The following is a 22,445-nucleotide window of genomic DNA, read 5'->3' as shown; positions in this document are numbered from 1 at the left end:
TTTGCCTATTCTGAATATTTAATATAAAAGGAGTCCTATAATATGTGGCCTTTGGTGTCTGACTTCTTTTACTTGGCATAATGTTTTCAAGGTTCACTCATGTTGTACAGTGTATAAATACTTCATTCTTTTTTTATGCTGAATTATATCTCATTGCAGAGAAATACCATGTTTTGTTTATCCTTTCATCCATTGATGGATAATTGCGTTGTTTCCACCTTTTGGCTACTGTGAATAGCACAGCTACGAACATTTGTGTACAAGTTTCTATCTGAATTCCCGTTTTCAGTTCCCTTGGGTATATACCTAGAAGTGGAATATCAGGTACCTAGGAGCTGGGCCATGTGGTAATTATATGTTTAATTTATTGAGAAATTGCCAAATGTTCCCCACAGAAGCTATATCATTTTATATACCCACCGGCAATATACAAAGACTCCAATTTCTCCACATCCTTGCCATTATTTTCCATTTAAAAAATATAGCCATTCTTGTGGATGTGAAGCGGTTATCACATTGTGGTTTAATTTGTATTTCCCTAATGACTCTCAGCATCTCTTTATGTGCTTATTGTTCATTGTATATCTTCTTTGGAGAAATGTCTATTCAAGTCCTTTGTCCATATTTTAACTGGGCTGGTTTTCTGTTGTTGAGTTATAAGAGTTCTTCACGTATATTCAAGATATTAGACCCTTATCAGATATGATTTGCAAATATTTTCTCTCATTGTGTACATTGTCCCTTTGACTTTCTTGACAATGTTCTCCAATGGACCAAATTTGAAATTTTGATACAGTCCAATTCATCTATTTTTTCTTTTGTTGCTTGTGCTTTTGGAATCATATCTAAAAATCCATTGCCAAATCCAAGGTCATGCTTTATTTTATGAATATTATATTTTACATCTTATATTTAGGTTTTGATCCATTTTGAGTTAATTTTTATATTTGGCATGAGGTAGGGGGCAACTTCATTCTTTTGCATACGGATATACAGTTGTCCCAGCACCATTTGTTGAAGAGACAACTTTTTTCCCCATTGAACGGGCTTGGCACTTTTGTCAAAAATCAATTGGCCATAGATGTAATGGGTTTATTTCTGGACTGTCAATATTCCACTGGTGTATATGTTTATCCTTATGCCAGTACCATACTGGTATAAGCTGATTATTGTAGCTTTGTGGTAAGTTTTGAAATCTGGAAGTGTGAGCCCTCAAAAAATTTTTTTTTCTTTCAAGATTTTTTTTGGCTATTTGGGGCCCCTTATAATTCCTTATGAAATTAAGGATTAACTTTTCCATTTCTGCAAAAAAGGCTGTTGGAATTTTGATACACTATAGTACTTTTATAATCAGGAGACAACTCCTGATTATATCTATTTTTTTTTCCCAGGGGAGAAATTGGATGGGTGGGATTAGTTTACTATAAGTATCCAAATGAGAGATGGGTAGGGCTTGAACAGGGTTGACACAGCAGTAAGGGAAAGAAGGGGACAAATGTGAGAGCTCATTTGCGGGGACAGTGGCTCAACAGATGGAAAAGAGTTATCAGGAATAACACTAGGATTGGAAGGAAAACATCCCCTCTAATATTCAAATTGACTGTCTAATGGCCTGCTTAGTTGACACACATATCCATGTATCTACAACACTGTATGTAGAGAAAACAATATACTAAAACCCACTGCACTGTGTACTTTAAAAGGGTATTTGAATTGTATTTCAATAACACAACTATTCTAAAAAAAAAAGAGATTGTTGCAATGTCTCATCGAGAATTCAACGTAAAAAGCACCACAAGCATACAGTCTTATTTCACCTCTCCATCTGCAAATCAGGAAGGGTACAATGTGGGCTCATTCATCATTAGTGCTGTTCCAGCTCTCTGCTCTCTGGCACGTGATGGAACTATACTGCTTTTTCTCTTCTGAAGTTAGATGTAGCTGTATAATTTGCCTTGGTCAATATAATTAGACATGTTTAGAGCTTGTGTGTTATTTGCAACCTCACATTCCCACTGCTGTGGTCATCAGGGCAGCCTGCTTGGAGATGAAGCCTATTTTTTATCCTGACAATATCTACATTGGACACATAGCAGCAACAAGAAATAACTGAGATTTAGGGGTTGTTTGTTGCTGTTGTATAACTTAGCCATCCTGACAGATGCAGGATGGAAGTACAATTCAGGCTCAAGTTACCATGAGGAGGTCACTCTCAGAGCCTAAGTAAGAGGGGTTGAGAATACAGCATGTGAAAAGCATTTCAGAGGTTTACATCTGTAAGATACTTTTATCCTCTGCATGAAAGAACATAGAATGTTACTTGTGTGGGTCTATCACATTGGGCTCACTTCCATTCACAAGTGCTAGTAATCATACAAGGAATTTAAATGTTACTGTTCTCTTCTAGGAAAGAAAGGACACTGTTTGGCAAATGGGATGACCATGTATAACAAAGCTGTATGGTCTCCTGAGCCCTGCACTATCTGCCTCTGCTCGAATGGAAGAGTCCTTTGTGATGAGACCAAGTGCCACCCTCAGATGTGCCCCCAAACAGTTACACCTGAAGGAGAATGCTGCCCCGTCTGCTCTGATACTGGTACAAATATTTAGCCCAAACAAAATATCACATGTGATTTAGTCTTTAACTTCCATTTGTTTTTATTTTGTCACTACCTTAAATTTTAAATTATGATAAACTAGTCATCAGGGTACTTAAAATATTGGCACAATGATGATAAACATGGAAATTATTTGGGAAATTGCATGATAGGGGAGAGAAAAATAAAACATCTTGGCTTTAGAGTTCTAGCTCTATTAGAATGAGTAAACTCAGACCAGATCACATTCCACATTTGACTCGCAGCATTACAGATGTAGTGATAGAATTTACATAGCAAAGAGCTCCCATGTTCTTAGTATGCGTGAAGAACTCTGCTTAGTTCCTTACATGCATTATCTCACTTAATTCAACTCAGTGTGTTTACAGTTATCAACCCAAATGAAGATGAAGAACTCATGGTGAACAAAGGGAGGAGTGGCTTGCATCTAGAGAGAATAAAGCCCAGTTTTCCCAGTCTATGTGCAGTCATTACTGCTCAGGTAATCCTAGAGAAATAAAGGGCAATGGCCCTGGAGCAGTGGCTTTCTGTTGTGGCACTGCTGTGCACAGAAAGATCACACTATGAGGTTTTGTTGGCTGCTCACTGTGCCTTATCTATGAGGCTGATGCAGTAGAGGACTCTAGGGAGGAAGCCTCAGGACTCCTGCAAGAAAAGCCTGGCCAATAGCTTATGAAATAAATAAATATGTGTTAAATAATTCGATGGGAAGGGATACAGATATCTTCTGTTGCCTATGATCAAGGTAGATTGTTTCCAAGCACACAGGATGATCACAGGGTGGTTACCCACAAAAGTCTCCTACCAGGAAGAACTTCCGAACATTTAAGAACTGTATTTTGGTGTATACTACTAATTATTTTACTAAGGTATTATGACTTTAAAAAATGTTAGAAAATAAAAGTGTTTAATGAACCTGACTCCTTGGGATATGAAACAGAAGATTTATAAAGGCAAGATCCAGAAATTCTCAGACATTTTTCAAAGGACTTGAACTATTATTCTTGAAATGCTGTGGTTATTTTGGAAAAATAAACTTGGATATACAGAAAAGATTTTAAACGTTTCAATATGATAGTTTTAGTTTCATTTTGCTAATTTTTTCCTACTCTCCTTTTGCATGTTCTGTCAGAGATGTGAAAAACATAACTCACAGACTTTATAATACATACTGAATTGAAATCTCAAGTAATTCCTTCACATAATTATATTTTGAGTTCTTTTTTGGGGGTGATTTATGTATGGCATTAAATAAAATCATAGAAATGATTAAGTAAATTTTTATATTTTGATGAAAGAAAATCTATGTACTGAGCTCACTTTTCCCTAAAACTCTTCATTCAGAGGGTGAGTCTAAAATCTGGTCTCTGTCAAGTCTTCCCCACTTTCTGCCAAAGATAATAACAGCTAAATACAAATGTAGATAAACTTTCTACTATTATATATTATGCTATCATCATCATGGAATAATAAAAAGTACTCTTGTGCATATGTCTAGGTTAAAGATTCATCATCTAAATCCAGGACATCTTCTATATAGGTCTCAAGAAGTAAAAATAATTTAAGTACAGAGTCTGGGAGGAAAACAGAAGAGAATTTTCTATAACTCTAAATTTCAGAGGATGCTTTTAGGCCCATGGAGCTGAAAGAAAATCAGACAGATATAATAAATCTATAAATAAAAGCCAATTTCACTACCATAAACAAGTAAAAGGTACATCTCTTTCACTTTTTTATGTCTGACAGTGTACAAATTCTTACATTATCAATAAGCCCAATTAACTGAACAGTATCTACTATAAAGTTATCACATCTGATTATATTACAATCTCACAATAGGACTGCTTATGGTAAGCAACATATGGTAATATTCCCTCTTTAGTCACCAGATAGCATGATACTTTAGTAAAAATAAGTATTAAGGCTCACAAGGAAAAACAAGAATTGCCTATAAAGTCTTATAAAACAGAAATAAAGTTTATTTATTTCTATTAAAACTTCAAACAAAAATTTCAAGATGCATTTCACATTTAAACTGCACTCATATACCTACAGGGAATGTTATTTACTAACCTAATTTTCACTATGATTTTTCCTTTCATTAATACCACAACTTGCCCCTGCTGTCTTCTCCTTATGTGGTCAGTAGCCTCCTATTTGCTACTCAGTAGTATAGCATTAAATGACAGAACTGAATTTTCTGGTGATTCTTCAGAACAAAGAGAACCTACCAGTTTACTTCATAAGCAACAGCCGTCTCCTTGGGTGGAAATGCATCAAGCACTGAGAAAAGAGGAACTTCAATTTGAGGAGGAAGAAGAAGAAATTAAACAAGATGAAGATAGGGAGCAAAAGGAAAAGATCTCTAGACCTGGAGACTGGGGGAGACCTCCCAATGAGGGACAGAGCAGAGAAGGGGGAGAGCAGAGACCTGGAGAGGAGGGGAGGCAGGCCCATCGACACAGAAACCCAGCAAGGGAGAATGAGGATGAGGACGAGGACGAGGACGAGGACGAGGATGACGATGACGCCGTCAGAGGAGATATGTTCAGGATGCCCTCTCAACTCCCAATCCCAGCTACCCCCAGAGGCATACCACCTCTGCCAAGCAGGTGCTCTCTGTCATACAAAACCATCTCCTGTATCAGCGCCGACCTCACACAAATACCACCGCTAACAGCACCAGAGATAACAAGTCTGGAGCTCATAGGTAAGAGATGTTGACGTTAAATTGATTTTGTGGTTAACTCCCATTGTCCTATGAATGTTATATTTTAATTTTATAATATAAGTTGACACCAAACAGATTAATTTCACAATCTTCAAACATAAAAACTTTGCAGAAGAGATGTGTTTACTGCGGAATAGCACCATCAGTTATAAAGTAAATTCCTCCAAATCAAACCATGATTTCACATTGACTTTTTTCTAAAGCCAGGTTTAGAAGGTATAATTTATATATAGTAAAACACTATTAGCATGTTATTCTTTGAGGGTTTTTTTAAGATTTTTTTTTTGATGTGGACCATTTTTAAAGTCTTTATTGAATTCGTTACAATATTGCTTCTGCTTTACGTTTTGTTTTTTGGCCGCAAGGCATGTGGGATCTTAGCTCCCCAACCAGGGATCAAACCTGCACCCCCTGCATTGGAAGGTAAAGTCTTAACCACTGGACCACCAGGGAAGTCCCTGTTATGCTTTGAGTTTTGACAAATGCTTACAGTCAATACCACAATCAAGATATAACATTTCCATCACCTCACCAAATTCTCTCATGTCCCTCCTTTCACCAGCCCTGATGTTTCCTGAGTACCTAGAGAGTAGGTACTCTACTCTCTAGAGTACCTTTTCTAGGATGTCATAGAAATGGAATCATACAGCATGTAGCCTTTTCAGCTGGACTTCTTTCATTTATCATAATGCTTCTGAGGGCTATGCAGGTTGTGGCGTTTATCAGTAGCTGGCTCCTCCTTACTTCTGAGAGGTGTTCTGTTGTTTGGACAGACCACAGGTCTCAGGTGAAGAACATCTGGATTATTTCCAGTTTGGGGCAATTATGCATACAGTTGCTATAAACATCCACATATGGATGTTTGTGCCGACCTAAGTTTTCTTTTTCCTAGGGTATATACCCAGGAGTGGGATTGCCGAGTGCTACAGTAAAAGCATGTTTAACTTTATAAGAAACTACCAAACAGTTCCTTAAAATGGCTGTGACACTCCTTCCAGCAGTATCAGAGAGTTCCTGTTGTTTTCCCCCCTTGTTTTAGCCATTGTGGTAGGCATGGAGTGGTCCAGACTTTTTGCCCACATTCTTATAGGGCCAGGAAGAGCTCTGAGTGGAGGAATGGTAGGACAGATATGTGTGTGAGCCTGGCTGGTGGGGAGACTGGGACAGTGAATGAGTCTTGGCAATAAGGCCCATGCTGGGGATAGCTCTGAAGATGCAGGGGTGAGAGAATCTGAGTGGGGTTTCAGATGTGTCTTGGGGGAAGTAACAGAAATAAACTACCACAGAAATAATAAATGATCGTATAAATAAATACTCAATGGTCACAGCGTGACCCCTTTAATCAGGATAGCCAATCTGCAATAGGACATTTCTGGTGTTATGGCCTTCCTGATACCATGTTCACATGACCTCCTAAGGAATTCTTCTCATGCCCAGAGTGTCCTGCTCCAGCAATGCCCCCTCCTTCTATAGCCTGCATGCCAGGTGTGCTCTGCCATTAAAACAAAACAAAACAAAACAAATTGTGAAAGTCTAAAGTCTTATGAAAGATGAATGACCTGTGCTCAGTCACAGTATCTTGGTTTTATAAGAAGGTCACCACATGATTTTTATAGTACTCACTATTTCTGATAAGCTCATTTTCTGGCTTTAAAAATCATTGACTACTGTACTTAATTAAATGTCAAACCAAAACCCCATAAATTAAAGCATGCAGGAACTTCTATAGATTGAAGTCACAGAATTATAAGATCTGGAGGCAATCTGAGAGATTATCTCCCCAAGCTTCTTACTTAGAGGAAACTGATGCTCAAAGAAGGCAAGTCACATGCCCAAGGTTTCATTGTAAAAAACAGTATATTTCTGGTCCAGGGTCTAGGAAATGTCAATAGGGAAATACAAAGAACTATAAAAATCAGTTTCTATAGCACCTTCCATAAACACATCTTTGTTGTAAAATGCATAATGTTAACAGAATTGTCTACCAAACCACATTCTGGCTGTTTTAAAGCAGCTTCATCTAAAACATGATGTACTAGAGCATGACAAGTCCTTAGAGTGAAAATTTTGACCATATGAAATAGTCTAGTCCCAGTCTTGTTTTTTTCCTAAACACTCATTTTCTTATATAATACATATTGTCCTTGCTATAAGTACTGCTTTTCCTCCAGATAAAGCTCTCTTTTGCTATCTATGCATGTGCATGTATACATATATTTATAGGTACATAGGCCTAAAACACAATTGCTACGTGTCCTAGGAAATTCTATCACCTCCATTCCGGATGAAGCATTTAATGGATTACCGAATTTGGAAAGGCTTGATCTGAGCAGAAATAATATCACCTCTTCAGGCATAGGTCCAAAAGCATTCAAGGTAAATAATATGCTCTGACTTCTAACAATCCACGTGGATGGCTTTTTCATGACTTGTACTGTCAGTGGGTGGAGATGGAGAAGGAAGGAAAAGTAAAATGTTTTACTGGAGTTTCCTCTGAAGAAAGTTTCTGATGTCCCTAAACTGTAGTCAAGTTTTATCTTGAATATAGTATATTGTTTTATAGGTTTCTAGCTGTTTTTCCTATGCTTTGTCCTTAAAGCACCCACAACAGCATGAATGACAAAACTAATGTTTTGAATTTATAGAGGAGTTTCTCCCTAAGTAGCAGAAAACATGTTGAAATATGGTCTCTTAGTACATGAGGTATTTCTGGGAAAAAAGGAGAGCTTATCTGGAAATTCTGTTAACATTTTCAGGCCAGCAATACAAAATTTCCTTATTTTGTGCTATCTGCAAAATCTGATAAAGGATACTTCAGCAGGAGGGGGTTCTAGAAAAACAAATGGGCTCAGATGAAAATTAACATGGGGATATGCTAGGGAAAGAGAAAAGCATAGAGTAAACCTTTGAAAGAATCACATTTAATTAAAATTTTTTTCTAAAAGGGAGAAAACAGAGTATCAAGGACTTTCAGAAAAACAAAGGCAGAAGAAAGGAGGGGTTTATGTGTGTAAACAAATACTCATAAATGTGTGCGCTTAAAGAAGCCCAAGTAAAACAAGTTACATGCCAGGAGGTCAAACTTTATCCCCTTGGATGGTCTTCTGTCCACTCTTTGGACAAATCACTGGCCTCTTACAAGCTCAGTTCCTGGTTCTCATATAGATTCTGGACTGCAGACGAGAGAGCTCCAGACACTTGGTGTCCACGTTCATGTGAAAGACCTGGAGTCCTGCCTCATGCTAGTCGTCCTGATAGAACAACAGTTGGGACCTGTGCATTTCCTGTATTTGATCAAAAAAGAGGACACTGTAGGAAATTACCTTTTTCTTGTTTTGGGATTCTCTGTCCCATTTCCAAACTGCTGAAATTGACTCTGAGCACCACTGATGTAAATCATTCTGTAACTTTGGTAGTGTAGGTTAGTTTGGCCAACAAACATGTAACTACAAATGTGGATATGCACTCTCCAGACAGTCAAAACTGTTTGGGTACCATATAGAAACAGTTTGTTACATTTGTAGCATTTAATTTTGAAGAATTTCCACAATCGTTAGTGCTATTTTATGACTCTGTCTCTACTTAGTATAGATGGAAAACTGAGTTCACAAACACATTGAAAGGGTTCAAACTGCTGTCTTGTTAGCATCTATGACAGATTCACATTATTGCATGTTTTAATTAACTTTGTGTCTACTGCTGAGAAGTTGAAAACCTAAGATCTAGGAAAATATGACTGGTCCAGCGGTGACAGGAGCTTTCTCTTGCTTTCTAAAGTCACCATAAAAATATGGGTGAGTGTGATGCAAAATCACCAAATGTAGTTTGCTGAAAATACCAGGGAATAAATGCTATTAACAGGACCAACATCTACGTGGCAGGGAGAATATGGGGATTCTTGTCTAAGCCTGAGCAACTGAAGGTTTGTGAAACTTTAGTAACTACTGCAAACTGACCATTAAATGACATATATGACTGTACATCTGCAACAAGATAAAAAAGTAATTTTGAGATTTGCCTTTTAAGCTTCTAAAGAATTTAATGCGCCTGAATATGGATGGAAACAATTTGGTAGCGATTCCTTCAGAACTACCACCTACATTAGAAGAACTTAAAATCAATGAGAACAATCTTCAGGTTATTGATGAAGAAAGTTTATCAGGTATTTAACGTTTGACTTTATGATATGTGTCCATATAACCTTTCTTCTGTAGTTGTGTGGAAATTTTATTTGCAATATTGCTAAATGAATAGCTAGTAAAATTTTTTTGGTCATGTTACCATTTTAAGTTGATAAAATTTATTTTAACTATTGACTGGTGAAACTTAAAAAAATGTATTTTAAACTGCCCGTTGTCTTAAAAATGCATTTTATAAATAAACTTTCACTGATTTCAGGTTTTCATCATTCACAATACAATAACTAAATTACAAATCCATAATATCCTAAGAGTTACATTAACATTCCCCACACAGCCAGGTGTTCTGGTGCTGTGTTTGTACCGATGTTTTTGGTATCAGTGGTGATAACACAGTATCATGGCTTGTTGAACGGGTCTCCTTAGATGCACAATACACCCCATACACAACTCCCACTGTCTCTGAACATTTTGCTATTTTTAACTTGACATGTTTTGGCAAATGAGAATTATGCATAAAATATAAGTAAATGAGCAACTATGTGAGGCTGAGGGGTAATCCTACAAACAAAGTACATAAACTTTAGCACATGCACTCTATATGGCAGTCACTTTGGCTTTGACAGTCTTGTTCCCTAGAGGGCTGCTCTGGCACTTGTCCATGAGACACATGCACCCCACAGGGCAAGACAAATGATGCCCATGGGTGTGTGGTTGCCACGACAGCCTGGCTTTCCCATGGATGGGTTTTAGTGAAGGTGCCCCACATTCTGTACATTTAATACAACTGGAATTTACTCTTAAGACTGTTTCTGGACTAGCTGGATAACTAAAGTTGTCATATTATGAACTCTGTATAAAAGAGGCAGTATTACATTTACCTTTTTGTGAATTCTAGCTATGTCTTTATATGCTTCTTTAAGACAAAAACTGCCTACTTTTTCTTTTTATCTTCCTAACAGTCTAGTGTAGTTCTTGAAGTATAGTGCTTAACATTTTTTATTTGATTTGAAATATATTTATTAGGTTAATGTTGATAACCAAGCCTTTAAAGGAATAAAACAATTCCATTATTTCCTTTCATTCCTCAAAAAACTTCATAAGGACAAAACACTTCTGGTGATGGGGAAAAAACAATAATGAGAACTGCCAAATCTGAGGATTACAGAGTTATGGAAATACTCTATTTCCAGATGGATTTCGGGGTACTTAACAAACAAAATTGGAAGGTCTTTTGTCATATGGAAAAGACATTAGAAAGTTCAATTTCTAACTGCTAGGTGAAACAGACCAAAGGAACACTTAATTTAGGACAAGTGTACTAATGGGTTATATGTGATCTACATGTGAGATGGTATTTATAGCAGTGTTATCAAAATGACATGTTTTAAGTCCTTATTTGGAAGGTTCTCTCACACATTCCTACAACTGCTTCTCCACACGCACTTCCCCCTCGTGAAAAAATTTCATATTCCCAGAGGGTTGACTGTGTTCCAGGGTGAACACTGGCCTCTTCCTTGATCTACCTCCCATCTCTACAGTCTGAGCACCTCACAGGCCTTGGCCCTGTGCAGGCGGCCAGTGAGGAGCCTCTGCACTGTCACCTTGTCCAGAGAGGCCCCTGTAGTGTGTGGCCCAAAGGCCTGTGTCTTTAGTCCCGTTCCAGTGCTGGTCCCTCAGGTACTGAGTTCTTAGTTCTGCTCTAATGCTGTCCCCTCAGGTACTGGGTTTTCTCTTGACTGCTGTAGCCACTGGGGCTCCTCAGCTCCTGTGAGTCCCACTGCTGTGGATGGTCAGGTTGGCTGGCAGTGAGCAAGGCAAGCCCAAGCACAGGCCACTGCCAGTGCTGTGACACTGCTTTTCTGGGTAGAAGCCCCTGACTTGACCATCAGTGGTCTGTAGCACTTCTGTTAGCTCCCTCATGACCCTTCAGGTTTTATATATATAGTTCCAGAGAAGTGGGGAAGCAGGGCACTCCAGGGAGAGAAGCAGTATGTACAAAAGTGTGAAGAAACAAAACAATTTGGATGCTATGGGAAATCCAGTTTCATGGATCTTGGATGCAGTGTGTGATGGGGAGTGAAGAACAAAAGATGATGTGAAAAGGTAGGAAGGAACCACACAACAGACAGCTCTGCACATGCTATGCCAAGGTGCTGGGAGTTCATCCAGAATCCACTGAGAGATGTGCATACCCACTATAGAGAAAAGGAAGGTCTTAAAATTGAAGGGAAGGTGAAAAAATAGAGGGGAGGGATAGCAGAAAACTGGACATGCTAAAAAATGTTCCTGTCCTCATTAATCTTAAAAACAAAACAAAACCCATGATCATGGTGTCCTTTCTAGCAATGATGGTGGTGTGGCTATCCAGTCAGAATATCTATGAGGTCAAGTTCTCACACAAGTCTACCCATGTCTATAACCTGTTATGTAGCTCCCCGCCCACAATGGGAAGGACTTCCTACCAACTTCCTGCTAATAAATCCTCTTTCTGCCACAGTGTAACCTACAAGAACCTTCTCTACCTCCATCCTGTTGCCTGTTACATATAGGAACATACATACTATCTATGTATATACAATATACACATAAGCCAGAGAATAACCGTAAAGTAATGTATAATATTAATTTACATTGTTGTGTTTTGTTTCTCTTTCTTATGAGTTCATGTAATGACCACCAGTCTATTTCTATTATCTATTTTCCTCTGAAAAAGTTGTATTACATTCCAAAACCTCAACTATGTACTAGATAATTATGCTGGATTCTCAGTATCTTTAGTTGTGGAAATTAAAGAGTTTTGGCTATATGAGGAAATAGAATCACTTATCATAATTTACTAGTTGGCCTCCATAATTCCTCTCTGTCCTCCAGCTGATGTTAAAAACACCAGCAGATTAATATTTTGTCATGCTGTTCCCTATCCAGAGGCTGCTTGTTGCCTAGAGAAGGAAAGTCAGACCTTATTTTCTGGTGCACAAAGTCCCTGCACAGCCCACCTCTGCCCTCTCAACAACCTTCATCCCCTCTTGCATATGGCCCACTCCAGGGCTGGTCTCTTTCCTACTCCTGAGCACACCCATGTGGGTTCATGCTTCCATGAGTTCACCTGGCTGTCTCACCCTCCCATGTCTACCTACATCTTTCTGTCTTGAGAATCTAGCCCCACTCACACTTCCGTACCACTCAGGTATACACTGCCACCTCCTCCTTGTCATGTTCTAGAACCCATGATCTGTACTCCTGATGGTAGTATCTTTTGTTTATCCTTAGACTATGTTTTACTTCTCTGATATGCTTAAGAGTAGGATCTGAGTTGCACAGAGCATTTCAGTGCAGTACCCATGACTTGAGTTGCATATGAAAACATCCCCTATTCTGAAAATTTTGGCCACTGAACAAACTCCAAAGTTACACCCTGAAGGTCTGACTCAGATACCTCTGGGTATCTTCACTGCTGAGCTGTCCATTTTCCTTTAAGTTTCCAGTTGATTTGGTCATACCACTCCTGAGACCAGTAGAAACAATTTAGAAAAATCTTGTTTGTAAAAAGGCCTTTCTTGGTAGCTCAATCTGAATGTGTGGAGAATTTTTGATCATTCTCCTTTCAAAACGTCTGTCTGGCTGCACTGTCTTGCCAAGAGTGAACACTGTGATGGGAATTCACTGCTAAAATTCTCTTGTTCAGAGACTGAGGGTTTGCCAGGCAGAGAGTGCTCCTTCAGTGTCCTGGAAAAAGGAACCACCCATTGCATTACATTCCTCATACAGCCTTGATTATGCTGCCATTTCATACCTGTCTGTCTTTGCAAATACTTTGAATGACCCTCTACAACCTTCTACTTCTCATCTGCCTGCGTTCCAAGTCCCTGCTTGGCCATTGCTTCCTCTGTGGGGTGCCCTGGCCCCCCAACTCCCTCCTCTGGCTTCTGTTCCTTATACAAACTTTCCTTTCCATACTGTACATTCTTGACTTCCTTTGTCATAGATTAATTGACAATAAATGCATGGGTTTATTTCTGGGCTCTCTATTCTGTCCCATTGATCTATGGGTCTGTTTTTGTGCCAGTACCGCACTGTTTCAATTACTGTAGGTTTGTACTATAGCTTCAAACCAGGGAGTGTGATAACTCCAGCTTTGTTCTTCTTTCTCAAGATTGTTTTGGCTATTTGGGGTCTTCTGCGTTTCCATACAAATTTTAGAATTATTTGTTCTAGTTCTGTGCAAAAGGGTATTTTGATAGGGATTGAACTGAATCTGTAGACTGCCTTAGGGAGAATGGTCATTTTAACAGTATTAATTCTTCCAGTCCATGTACAAGGTATATCTTTCCATTTGTTTGTGTTGCCTTCAATCAGTTTTTTTTTCATGAATGTCTCTTGGTTTTCTGAGTACAGGTCTTTTATCTTCTTGTTTAGATTTATTCCTGGGTCTTTATTCTTTTTGATGCAATTGGAAATGGGATTGTTTTCTTAATTTCTCTTTCTGATAGTTTGTTGTTAGTGTATAGAAACTCAACAGATTTGAGTTTTGTATCCTGAAACTTTACTAAATTCATGTACTAGTTCTAATAGTTTTTTGGTGGCAGTCTCTAGGATTTTCTGTATATAGTATCATGTTGCCTGTAGTGGCAATTTTACTTCTTCCTTTCCAACTTGGATTCCTTTCACTTCTTTTCCTTGTCTGATTGCTGTGGCTAGAACTTCCAACACAATGTTGAATAAAAGTGGTGAGTTTGGGCATCCCTGTTTTATTCCTGATCTTAGAGGAAATGCTTTCAGCTTTTCACCATTCAGTATGAAACTGGCTGTAGGTTTGTCTTATATGTTGAAGTATGTTCCCTCTATACCCACTTTGTTGAGAGTTTTTATCACAAATGGATGTTAAATTTTGTCAAAAAAGCTTTTTCTGCATCTATAATAAAAGATCATTTGACATTTAGTCTTCAATTTGTTAAGGTGGTATATCACATTGATTTTTATTGTGGATATTAAACCATCCTTGCATCCCTGGGATAAATCCCACTTGATCTTTTTGAATTTGGTTTGCCAATATTTTGTTGAGGTTTTTTGCATATACATTCTTCAGTGATATTTGCCTATATTTTTTTCTTTTTGTGTGTGTGTGGTGTTTTGTTTTGTATGAGGGTTACAAACTTTGATCATACAGCACAACAGTGATTTCTCTACAGGTCTGCCTCTCCTAGACCATGCATTCAGCATTGAGTCCTGGCTTATCTGAGCATTTGGGATTTGCAAAGTACTAGGGAAAAGGCTCTAAGGGGGCAGGGGGATACAAATAAAGAAGCTATAACATCAGTCCTCCAAATAAACTGAACATTTCACATGACATTTTGAAAGCCTATAGAAATTACATGTTTTTTAGTTATCCTAATGTCCCAATAATTTTATTTTTTTATAGACTTAAATCAATTGGTCACCTTAGAATTGGAAGGAAACAGTCTCAGTGAAACTAATGTCAATTCTTTAGCTTTCAAACCTTTGAAGAGCCTATCCTACCTGCGTCTGGGAAGAAATAAATTTAGAATTATACCACAGGGTCTTCCTGCTTCTATTGAGGTACCAATATCTTACTTATAATATTTTATATTTTAAATACAGTACACTATGACAAAACAAACAATATATTTTAAAAGGTTATTGTGATGCATATTAAACTCAATAGTTTTGGTGCTATATACAGAATTTACTATAATTTGAGCACTGTTTTCAAACAATACAAAATTATGAGTCAAAATTATAACTACTAGTAGAAAATCTTGATAAAGTGAAAATTGGTTCTGCCAACGGCTCTTGGGGAGAACAGGGAAGATGAACTGAGTATTCAAACAGAAACTACAACTTGCAAAAAGTACCTTGACTTGCAAAACTGTCTCAAACTGGAACTGTGACATTCATCCCAGTCTGTTCCACCCAGAGTCCCACATGGACTAGCAGTGACCCTGTGAAGATGGACAAGATTTGCAGAGAAGGCTGCTGACTGTGCCAGCAGCACCCACCCCCACCCCCTTCCCACAGCTTACTAGTTCTAACTAGCTCCTACCAAGGGCCCAAGCACTGTCGTGTCTCCATCCCCTCTGGAGACACTCCCTGCTGCCCAAGTGTGTGGTCTCTCTTGCTACAACAAGGAACACACTTAACTAAGGGGAGACTCTGGGGGTCTTCCCTGCTGAGTGTACGCCCCAGCTTCCTGCATTAAGAGGCCTGGCAGATCCAGCTGACTCCTAGGCCACCTCCTCTGAGCTCTGTTTCTGCCGCATACACAATCAGACAGCAGGACGAAGCTTCCCTCTGCTGTGGATGCAGTGAGCCAAGAGAGGGCCATTAATCTCAATACGATACTGCTGCTACCACAGCCACCATGCTTCCTCTTCCTACTTCCAGATTAAGACAGACCTTTAGAATTTACCAAAATTGTAAAGATTGAGGTTCTATAAACTGGCTTTATCTCAGAATCACTTGGATTCTAAAGAAATACAGATTCCTGGACCTATCCCAGACATGCTAAATCAGGTTCTTTGGAGAATGGGGTCAACAATTTATATTTAAAAAATTAAAATTTGAAATAGATAATGCATGCACACAGTAAAACACACACACAACACTTGAATAGTACAAAAGAGCAATGTGTCTCTATTCCACGTCTGACCCTCTCATCCCTGGTTTCTCTTTCCAAAGACCCTCTCGCTAGCTTCTTGGGAGGTGTTGTCCATGCAAGTACATGTACTGTGAATCCTTCCAATGCACTGCTTCACAGCTGCAGTTTCAACGAATAAATGAGTGTGCTCTGATTTAGGTTGGAATTTATACTTTAAAAAGCTCATGAGTGATTCTAACATACAATCAAGTTTAGGAACCACTGATCTAGTTCACCCCTAAATATGTATGAAGGTAAAAGCAAAAAGCTAAAAATCACTTTACTCACTTCCAACAATACCAAAATTAAATGACAAAGAGGGGGAAATTACTACAACAGGAATAGAAAGTTGCTCTGAATATATATACCAATTGTACTTCTGAATTCCAACAAGATCCCTGAGTGAAAAATTCCTTGTAATGCCAAATGAATTTAACTTGAAGGCAGCTAGCTGTTGAAAACTTACTAATGGTTCTAGCAAACTTCACCCTGATGTTAAATGAAGGCTCTTAATTAACTGTTAATTAAAGTAATTATAATACAAACAAATCTAAAAATGTGAGCCTAAAAAAATTACAGACAGCATGGACTGGTAGGAAGCAGGGTGACCTAAGCTGGGGCCAGCCAGCATGAGTTTCCCTCATGTATTAGCTGTGTAACCTTGCAAACATCTTGCCATCTCTCCAGGCCTGAGTTTCTCTACTGCTAAATGGTGATAATTTCTACTTATTTCCTACTTTCTAGGATCTTGAAGCCCAAATGAAATAATTTATGTGAATAAGTTTTGTAAATTAGAAAGCTTTATACAATTATTATGGTATGCTATATCATATATCATTTTATGGTTAAAAAATAATTAAATAAAATTCATTTATTCCATAACCATGACAGATAGTACATTTTATTTTACTAGTTAGAAAATCTGACAACTTAAAAATATGAACTCATTTTGAAGTGCTGCAAGACTCTTTAGCTAACACTAGTGACAACAGTCTATAACCTGATTTTAATTCTGTGAGATTGAATATATTTATCAACTAATATGAAAAAAATAAGTCTCTTCTCTTAATTATAGGAATTATACCTAGAAAATAACCAAATTGAAGAAATAACTGAAATTTCTTTTAATCATACCAGAAAGATCAATGTCATTGTACTACGTTATAATAAAATTGAAGAAAATAGAATTGCTCCTTTAGCCTGGATAAATCAAGAGTAAGTACATGCTACAATCTGACTTTCTTAGATGATTTCTTTCCTTTGCCATTATTAAACAGGGTATGAACATGGGCAAGTGAGGGAGGTGACAGCATTCTTTCTTAGTGAACCTCCCCCTACATAAAACTTGGCTATTTGCATAGACTTCAAACCACTCATGATATGACTGATGTTAGGACGGCCATGGTCACTGCTGCTGGGGACACCCTACAGTGTGCAAGTGCTAAGCCCAAGCAGTGTGACCTTAGGTCTGATCACTGTTCTGCTCTCTGCTGACCTCACAGGCAGTCATGAAGTTTAAGTGAGATAATCCCCTACCCATAGTGAGGAAAGAAGCTGCCCTCCTCCCGCCTTCTCCCTCACCATTAGGTGGAAGCACCAGCATTCACTGTTCTATACCACACTGTCTTCATTCCTTCAAACTATTTCTCTATTTCAAGTGCTACAAAACAGACTAAAGAATGCCTGACCCAACAGCAGAAGCAAAAAGCAGAGCCCATCTTCCTGGAGAGGAATCAGTGGCCCCAGGCTGTAGCCTCAGAGAAGGGCAAAGTGTGGAGGCCTTGCTCATCAGCAATGAGAGGATTAGCTACACAGGGAAGCAGGGTCAGGCCCTGGCAGCAGCTGCATCAGAGCAAATCTAGAGTCATGTGGTGACGGAATGAGGGATCTGAGTGGCACCATGGGGACAGGCATCTTTCAGAAGCAGGACAGAGATGAAAAGAGGCCTTGAGGGCCAATTAGGTTCAGCAGGATGTGGCAGTGGCAGGGCAACTGAGTCTTCATCAGGTGAAAAGTCTTCATGGGGTGGGCAGAAGCCGCAGGTAAGGCTCTGAAAAAAGCCAGATAGTTTACCACATTTCCCAGATCTTCTGGCTTATTAACAACCTTTTCTAGATGCCTCATTCTCACCCCAAGTCTCAGGTCCCAGGTCATCAGATCAAATGTGGAACAAGAGTGCAAAAACTCCTCAACACTGCTACTTTCTTGCTGGAACCAGAGATGATTTTAGGGTTTGATGTCAGCTAGGACTCTGGACTTCATTTCTGGTACAAGTTTGACCTTAGAGATATTTGGGGGACCTCTTTGGGTCTCAGCATTACCCCTGGGATATGAGTTTTTCTCTCTGAACTCTGGTGCTCCTCTATTAGAGAAGAACTCAAGCAGCTGTGTGGTACCTGGGTAAGAGCACTAGCCTTGCAGCCAGACCACCATACAGCCACACTTGCACTGGGAATCATTACAGCACACTGAGTACTGGCAGGAAAATGGACAAGCATCTTGACTGGCTTGTCAAAACTTAGAGCTTACAGTCACTGCCCTAAAGTCCCCACTCTGTTTACTCTTTTCTAGAAATCTAGAATCAATTGACCTCTCCTACAACAAGCTCTACCATGTCCCCTCCTATCTACCCAAGTCGCTGCTGCACCTTGTGCTCATCGGCAACCAGATAGAGCGCATCCCTGGCTTTGTGTTTGGTCACATGGAACCAGGCCTGGAATACCTGTACCTGTCATTTAATAAACTTGTGGATGATGGCATAGACCAAGTTTCCTTCTATGGGGCTTATCATTCTCTGCGAGAGCTGTTTCTGGATCATAATGAATTAAAATCTATACCACCTGGGGTACAAGAAATGAAAGCACTACATTTTCTGAGATTGAACAACAACAAGATACGGTAAATTCTGGCCTTTTCAAGTATCCATTTAAATTGTCATGGGTGACAAAATATAGGATTAAACAACAATGACATGATGTCTGGAATTTAAAGAAAAAAAGTGACAAGAGGTTGCATTAAACAAGATTGGCAAATGTTAATGATTGTTGAAGCTGGATGATAATAGGTATGTAAGGAATCACTATAGTGTTTTCTCTACTTTTCTATGTATGCAAACTTCCATAGTAAAAAAATGTAAAAATAGAGTATGATTATATAATACCTAGAACCTTAGAGGCATGTTCAAATGAGGCTTCAATGCAGTAGACTATGGTGCTAATCCCACCTCCATATGTAATTTCAAACACTGTAATCTGCAGAACACACAACCTAAGTATATGCTAAAATTAAAATTGCTTCTATCAAGATTTTTCTGAAGACAAAATTCTGAATAAATTTATTGAGACTCAGCTCCCTCACTTCTGAGGATACATTTTTCTGTGTGTGTTCTGTCTGCTGACAGAGTCATCACCCCTGCCTAGAAAGTATGAATGTCTCAAGAATTAATCTGGAACGCTTTGGTAGTGCAGCCAACGAGGGAGGCAGATTCCAGAGCTCTGTGGTCCTGTCCTTGGAGATTATACCCCTTACTCTTTTACCTGTCTCTACATTTCCAAACACAAACTCCTGAAAAATAAAACAAAGAAAGAGTCAAAGGTATATAGGGGAAGAGGTGGGGATGGGAAAGGCTTTAAAGATTCAGAGTCAAAATTTTTGGGCCAAAATAATTCCTAGGTCATGCTTATATGCTTCCTATTGCATTGCATCAGGAGGCATACAATAACTGTTCCATTCTGGTGGGATTTAGGCGGTCACGGCCTGATATCTCCATTATAACCTTTCTCCTCCACCACTGAACCAATGGTTTTTTCACTCACAGATGCTTATTGCTTGCATCTGTTATTTCCTTAGGGGTAATAAAATGGTGAATTTCTATTTTTGTCATTCTTTCCACATTTTATAGCTGGACTTCCTCTGTAAATAATATTCTCTTTTCAATTAGGGCAACTTTGTTACTCTGAAAGGTAGGCTCAGTTCTTTCCTTTAAACTGCCTAGCAGAGTAAGAAGTTGGTTACAGATTTGTAACTGTGTGAGGTGATGGATGTTACCTAAACTTACGGTGGTGATCATTTCAACCACATACACATACATCAAATCATTACGTTGTACACTTTAAACTAATACAATGTTATGCCAATCTTTATAAAACTGGAAAAAATTATATATATGCATTAAACATGAAGGAAAAGGACTATAAAATATATTAAAATTTTAACAGTGGCTGTCTCAGAATAAAAAAGAAGTTGGTGCCTAAATATTTTTGCTTTATTAATTTGTTTTTGGCTTCCTCTCTTTCTCTGGAGAATCAATATGAACTTATGGCTTTATATATTAAGAATGTTTCAATCAACTGCAATCATTGTTCTTAAACTGTCCCATCTTTGGCCAATGGTAGCCCTTTGAGTTGGTTCCTGTGTCCTTGGATAGGCCTCTGTAGATCTTGAATGGCTCACTTTTATATTCCCCACTACAGCCCGATGCCAGCCTTCTTCCAAAGAGCCCTAGCTACTCTCACTGGGGAATCGTGTTCAGAGGCCCCAATCTGGGCACCAGGCATCTTCCTTTCAAATGTGTTGTTATTGTTTCAAGGCCTTTCAGTGGACTGCCAGAAATATGTATTTTGTGAAGAAAAAAAATGAGTTCATACTGATATTCCCAAGTCAAATTTAATGTTATAGAGAAGTCCTTCTGTTTTAAACTTGCTTATCTTACACTGAAAATTTAGGTTCCCAACAATAACTTATATTTACTATAAACAATAGTTTCAAAATGATAATACCATTATTACAACTAACAACAAAAGTATTTAATTAAGTTTTTATGTTTTTAGTAGTTCTACTTGTCCTAAGAATATATTCCATGAAGGATGTATAGCTTAAATACAGAAGTTTTCTCTGTAACAATAGGTCAACAACTTAATATTCAAATAGGTCTTTAATTTGCTTTGGTTTTTAGGAATTGCTACTTTCTATATAATATTTTTCTATGCCTGTCCCTTATACCATACTCCACCCTTTCCCATAGGTTACGTTTTTTAAATTTTATTTTTGGCTGCACTGGGTCTTCATTGCTGTGCACGGGCTTTCTCTAGTTGTGGTGAGCGGGGGCTACTCTTTGTTGCAGTGCACAGGCTTCTCATTGCAGTGGCTTTTCTTGTTGCGGAGCATGGGCTCTAGGCACGTGGCTTCAGTAGTTGTGGCATGCAGGCTCTAAAGCACAGGCTCAGCAGTTGTGGCGCACGGGCTTAGTTGCTCCGTGGCATGTGGGATCTTCCCGGACCAGGGCTCGAACCCATGTCCCCTGCATTAGCAGGCGGATTCTTAACCACTGCGCCACCAGGGAAGCCCCTAAACTTTTAAATTAATTTCCCATTGATGATCCCAGTGTTATTTTTTTAAAATATAAGCATACATACATGCATTCATATTCCCCACTGCCTCTCACAATTATACAAATTATTACACCAAACGATTATTATTTTTTTCTCTCTGGAAAGAGTGTATTTTTTCTGTTCTTCACTTTTAAAAATTATCAGTATATCCTGGATATCACTCCATATCAGTATGTAGAGAATTTCCTCATTCCTTTTTACAGTTGAATAGTATTCCACTATATGGACATTTTATTCAACCAGTTCCTTATTGATAGACATTTGATTGTTTCCAATTTTTATACTATAAATAATCCCACAATGTACAACTCTGTTCAAATGTAATTTTGTATTTTTCCAATCTAACTTTGGGATAGATCCCTAGAAGTGGGATTGCTGAGTGAAAGGTATAAAATACACATGTAATTTTGCTAGATACTGCCAAATTCCTATCCATGGGGCTGTACTGTTTTGAATTTCCTTCAGTGATGTTTGATCCTATAGAGCCTCATCATCAGAACATGTTAATGAACTTTTGGATTTTTCTGGGAGGGCGTTGGGCAAATCTGGTAAGTGAGAGTGGTATGCCTCTCACTTCAATTTACATCTTTCTTATCATGAATGAAATTAAGCATCATGTTTACATGCCATTTCATTTTCTCTTCTGTAAACTGGTTACTCAGGTATCTTTTTTTTTTTTTTTTCTCATTTCCCTCTCCTCCTAGGTTTTTAGGTCTTTGTATATTAGCCCTTTATCAGTAATATAAGTTGCAAATACTTTCTCCTAGTTTGTGATTTGTCTTTTAACTTTGCATTAAAAAAAAAAACAAACCTGTAGTCAATTTATTAATCTTTTCTTTTAGTGCATCTGGTTTTTGAGTCACACATAGAAGATTTTTCCCCCACTCCCAGGGTATGACCATGTTTTAT

At 38.4% G+C, this 22,445-nt stretch overlaps 2 protein-coding genes across 3 annotated transcripts in view; one reads left to right on the top strand and one right to left on the bottom strand.

Moving 5' to 3' along the window:
- The window catches only part of CENPP (centromere protein P), a 231,673-nt gene that overhangs the window by 67,111 nt on the left and 142,117 nt on the right, over positions 1 to 22,445 (bottom strand). The gene's annotated exons all lie outside the window — the stretch shown is intronic.
- ECM2 (extracellular matrix protein 2) overlaps positions 1 to 22,445 on the top strand; it is a 35,626-nt gene that overhangs the window by 12,769 nt on the left and 412 nt on the right. The window contains exons 3-9 of one of the 2 annotated variants that reach the window (XM_065879189.1): positions 2,408 to 2,596; positions 4,834 to 5,328; positions 7,610 to 7,725; positions 9,376 to 9,511; positions 14,911 to 15,068; positions 17,222 to 17,361; positions 18,718 to 19,044. In XM_065879189.1, the coding sequence (XP_065735261.1) occupies positions 2,408 to 2,596; positions 4,834 to 5,328; positions 7,610 to 7,725; positions 9,376 to 9,511; positions 14,911 to 15,068; positions 17,222 to 17,361; positions 18,718 to 19,044 (1,561 nt within the window). Of the gene's footprint in view, positions 1 to 2,407; positions 2,597 to 4,767; positions 5,329 to 7,609; positions 7,726 to 9,375; positions 9,512 to 14,910; positions 15,069 to 17,221; positions 17,362 to 18,717; positions 19,045 to 22,445 lie in introns of both variants that reach the window. The other variant, XM_065879188.1, reaches the window with a different exon arrangement.

Source organism: Phocoena phocoena, chromosome 6 (assembly GCF_963924675.1).
Source record: "Phocoena phocoena chromosome 6, mPhoPho1.1, whole genome shotgun sequence".
Lineage (NCBI taxonomy): Eukaryota > Metazoa > Chordata > Mammalia > Artiodactyla > Phocoenidae > Phocoena > Phocoena phocoena.
Note: the sequence above shows the minus strand (reverse complement) of the source record. Positions and strands in the feature narration are given on the sequence as shown.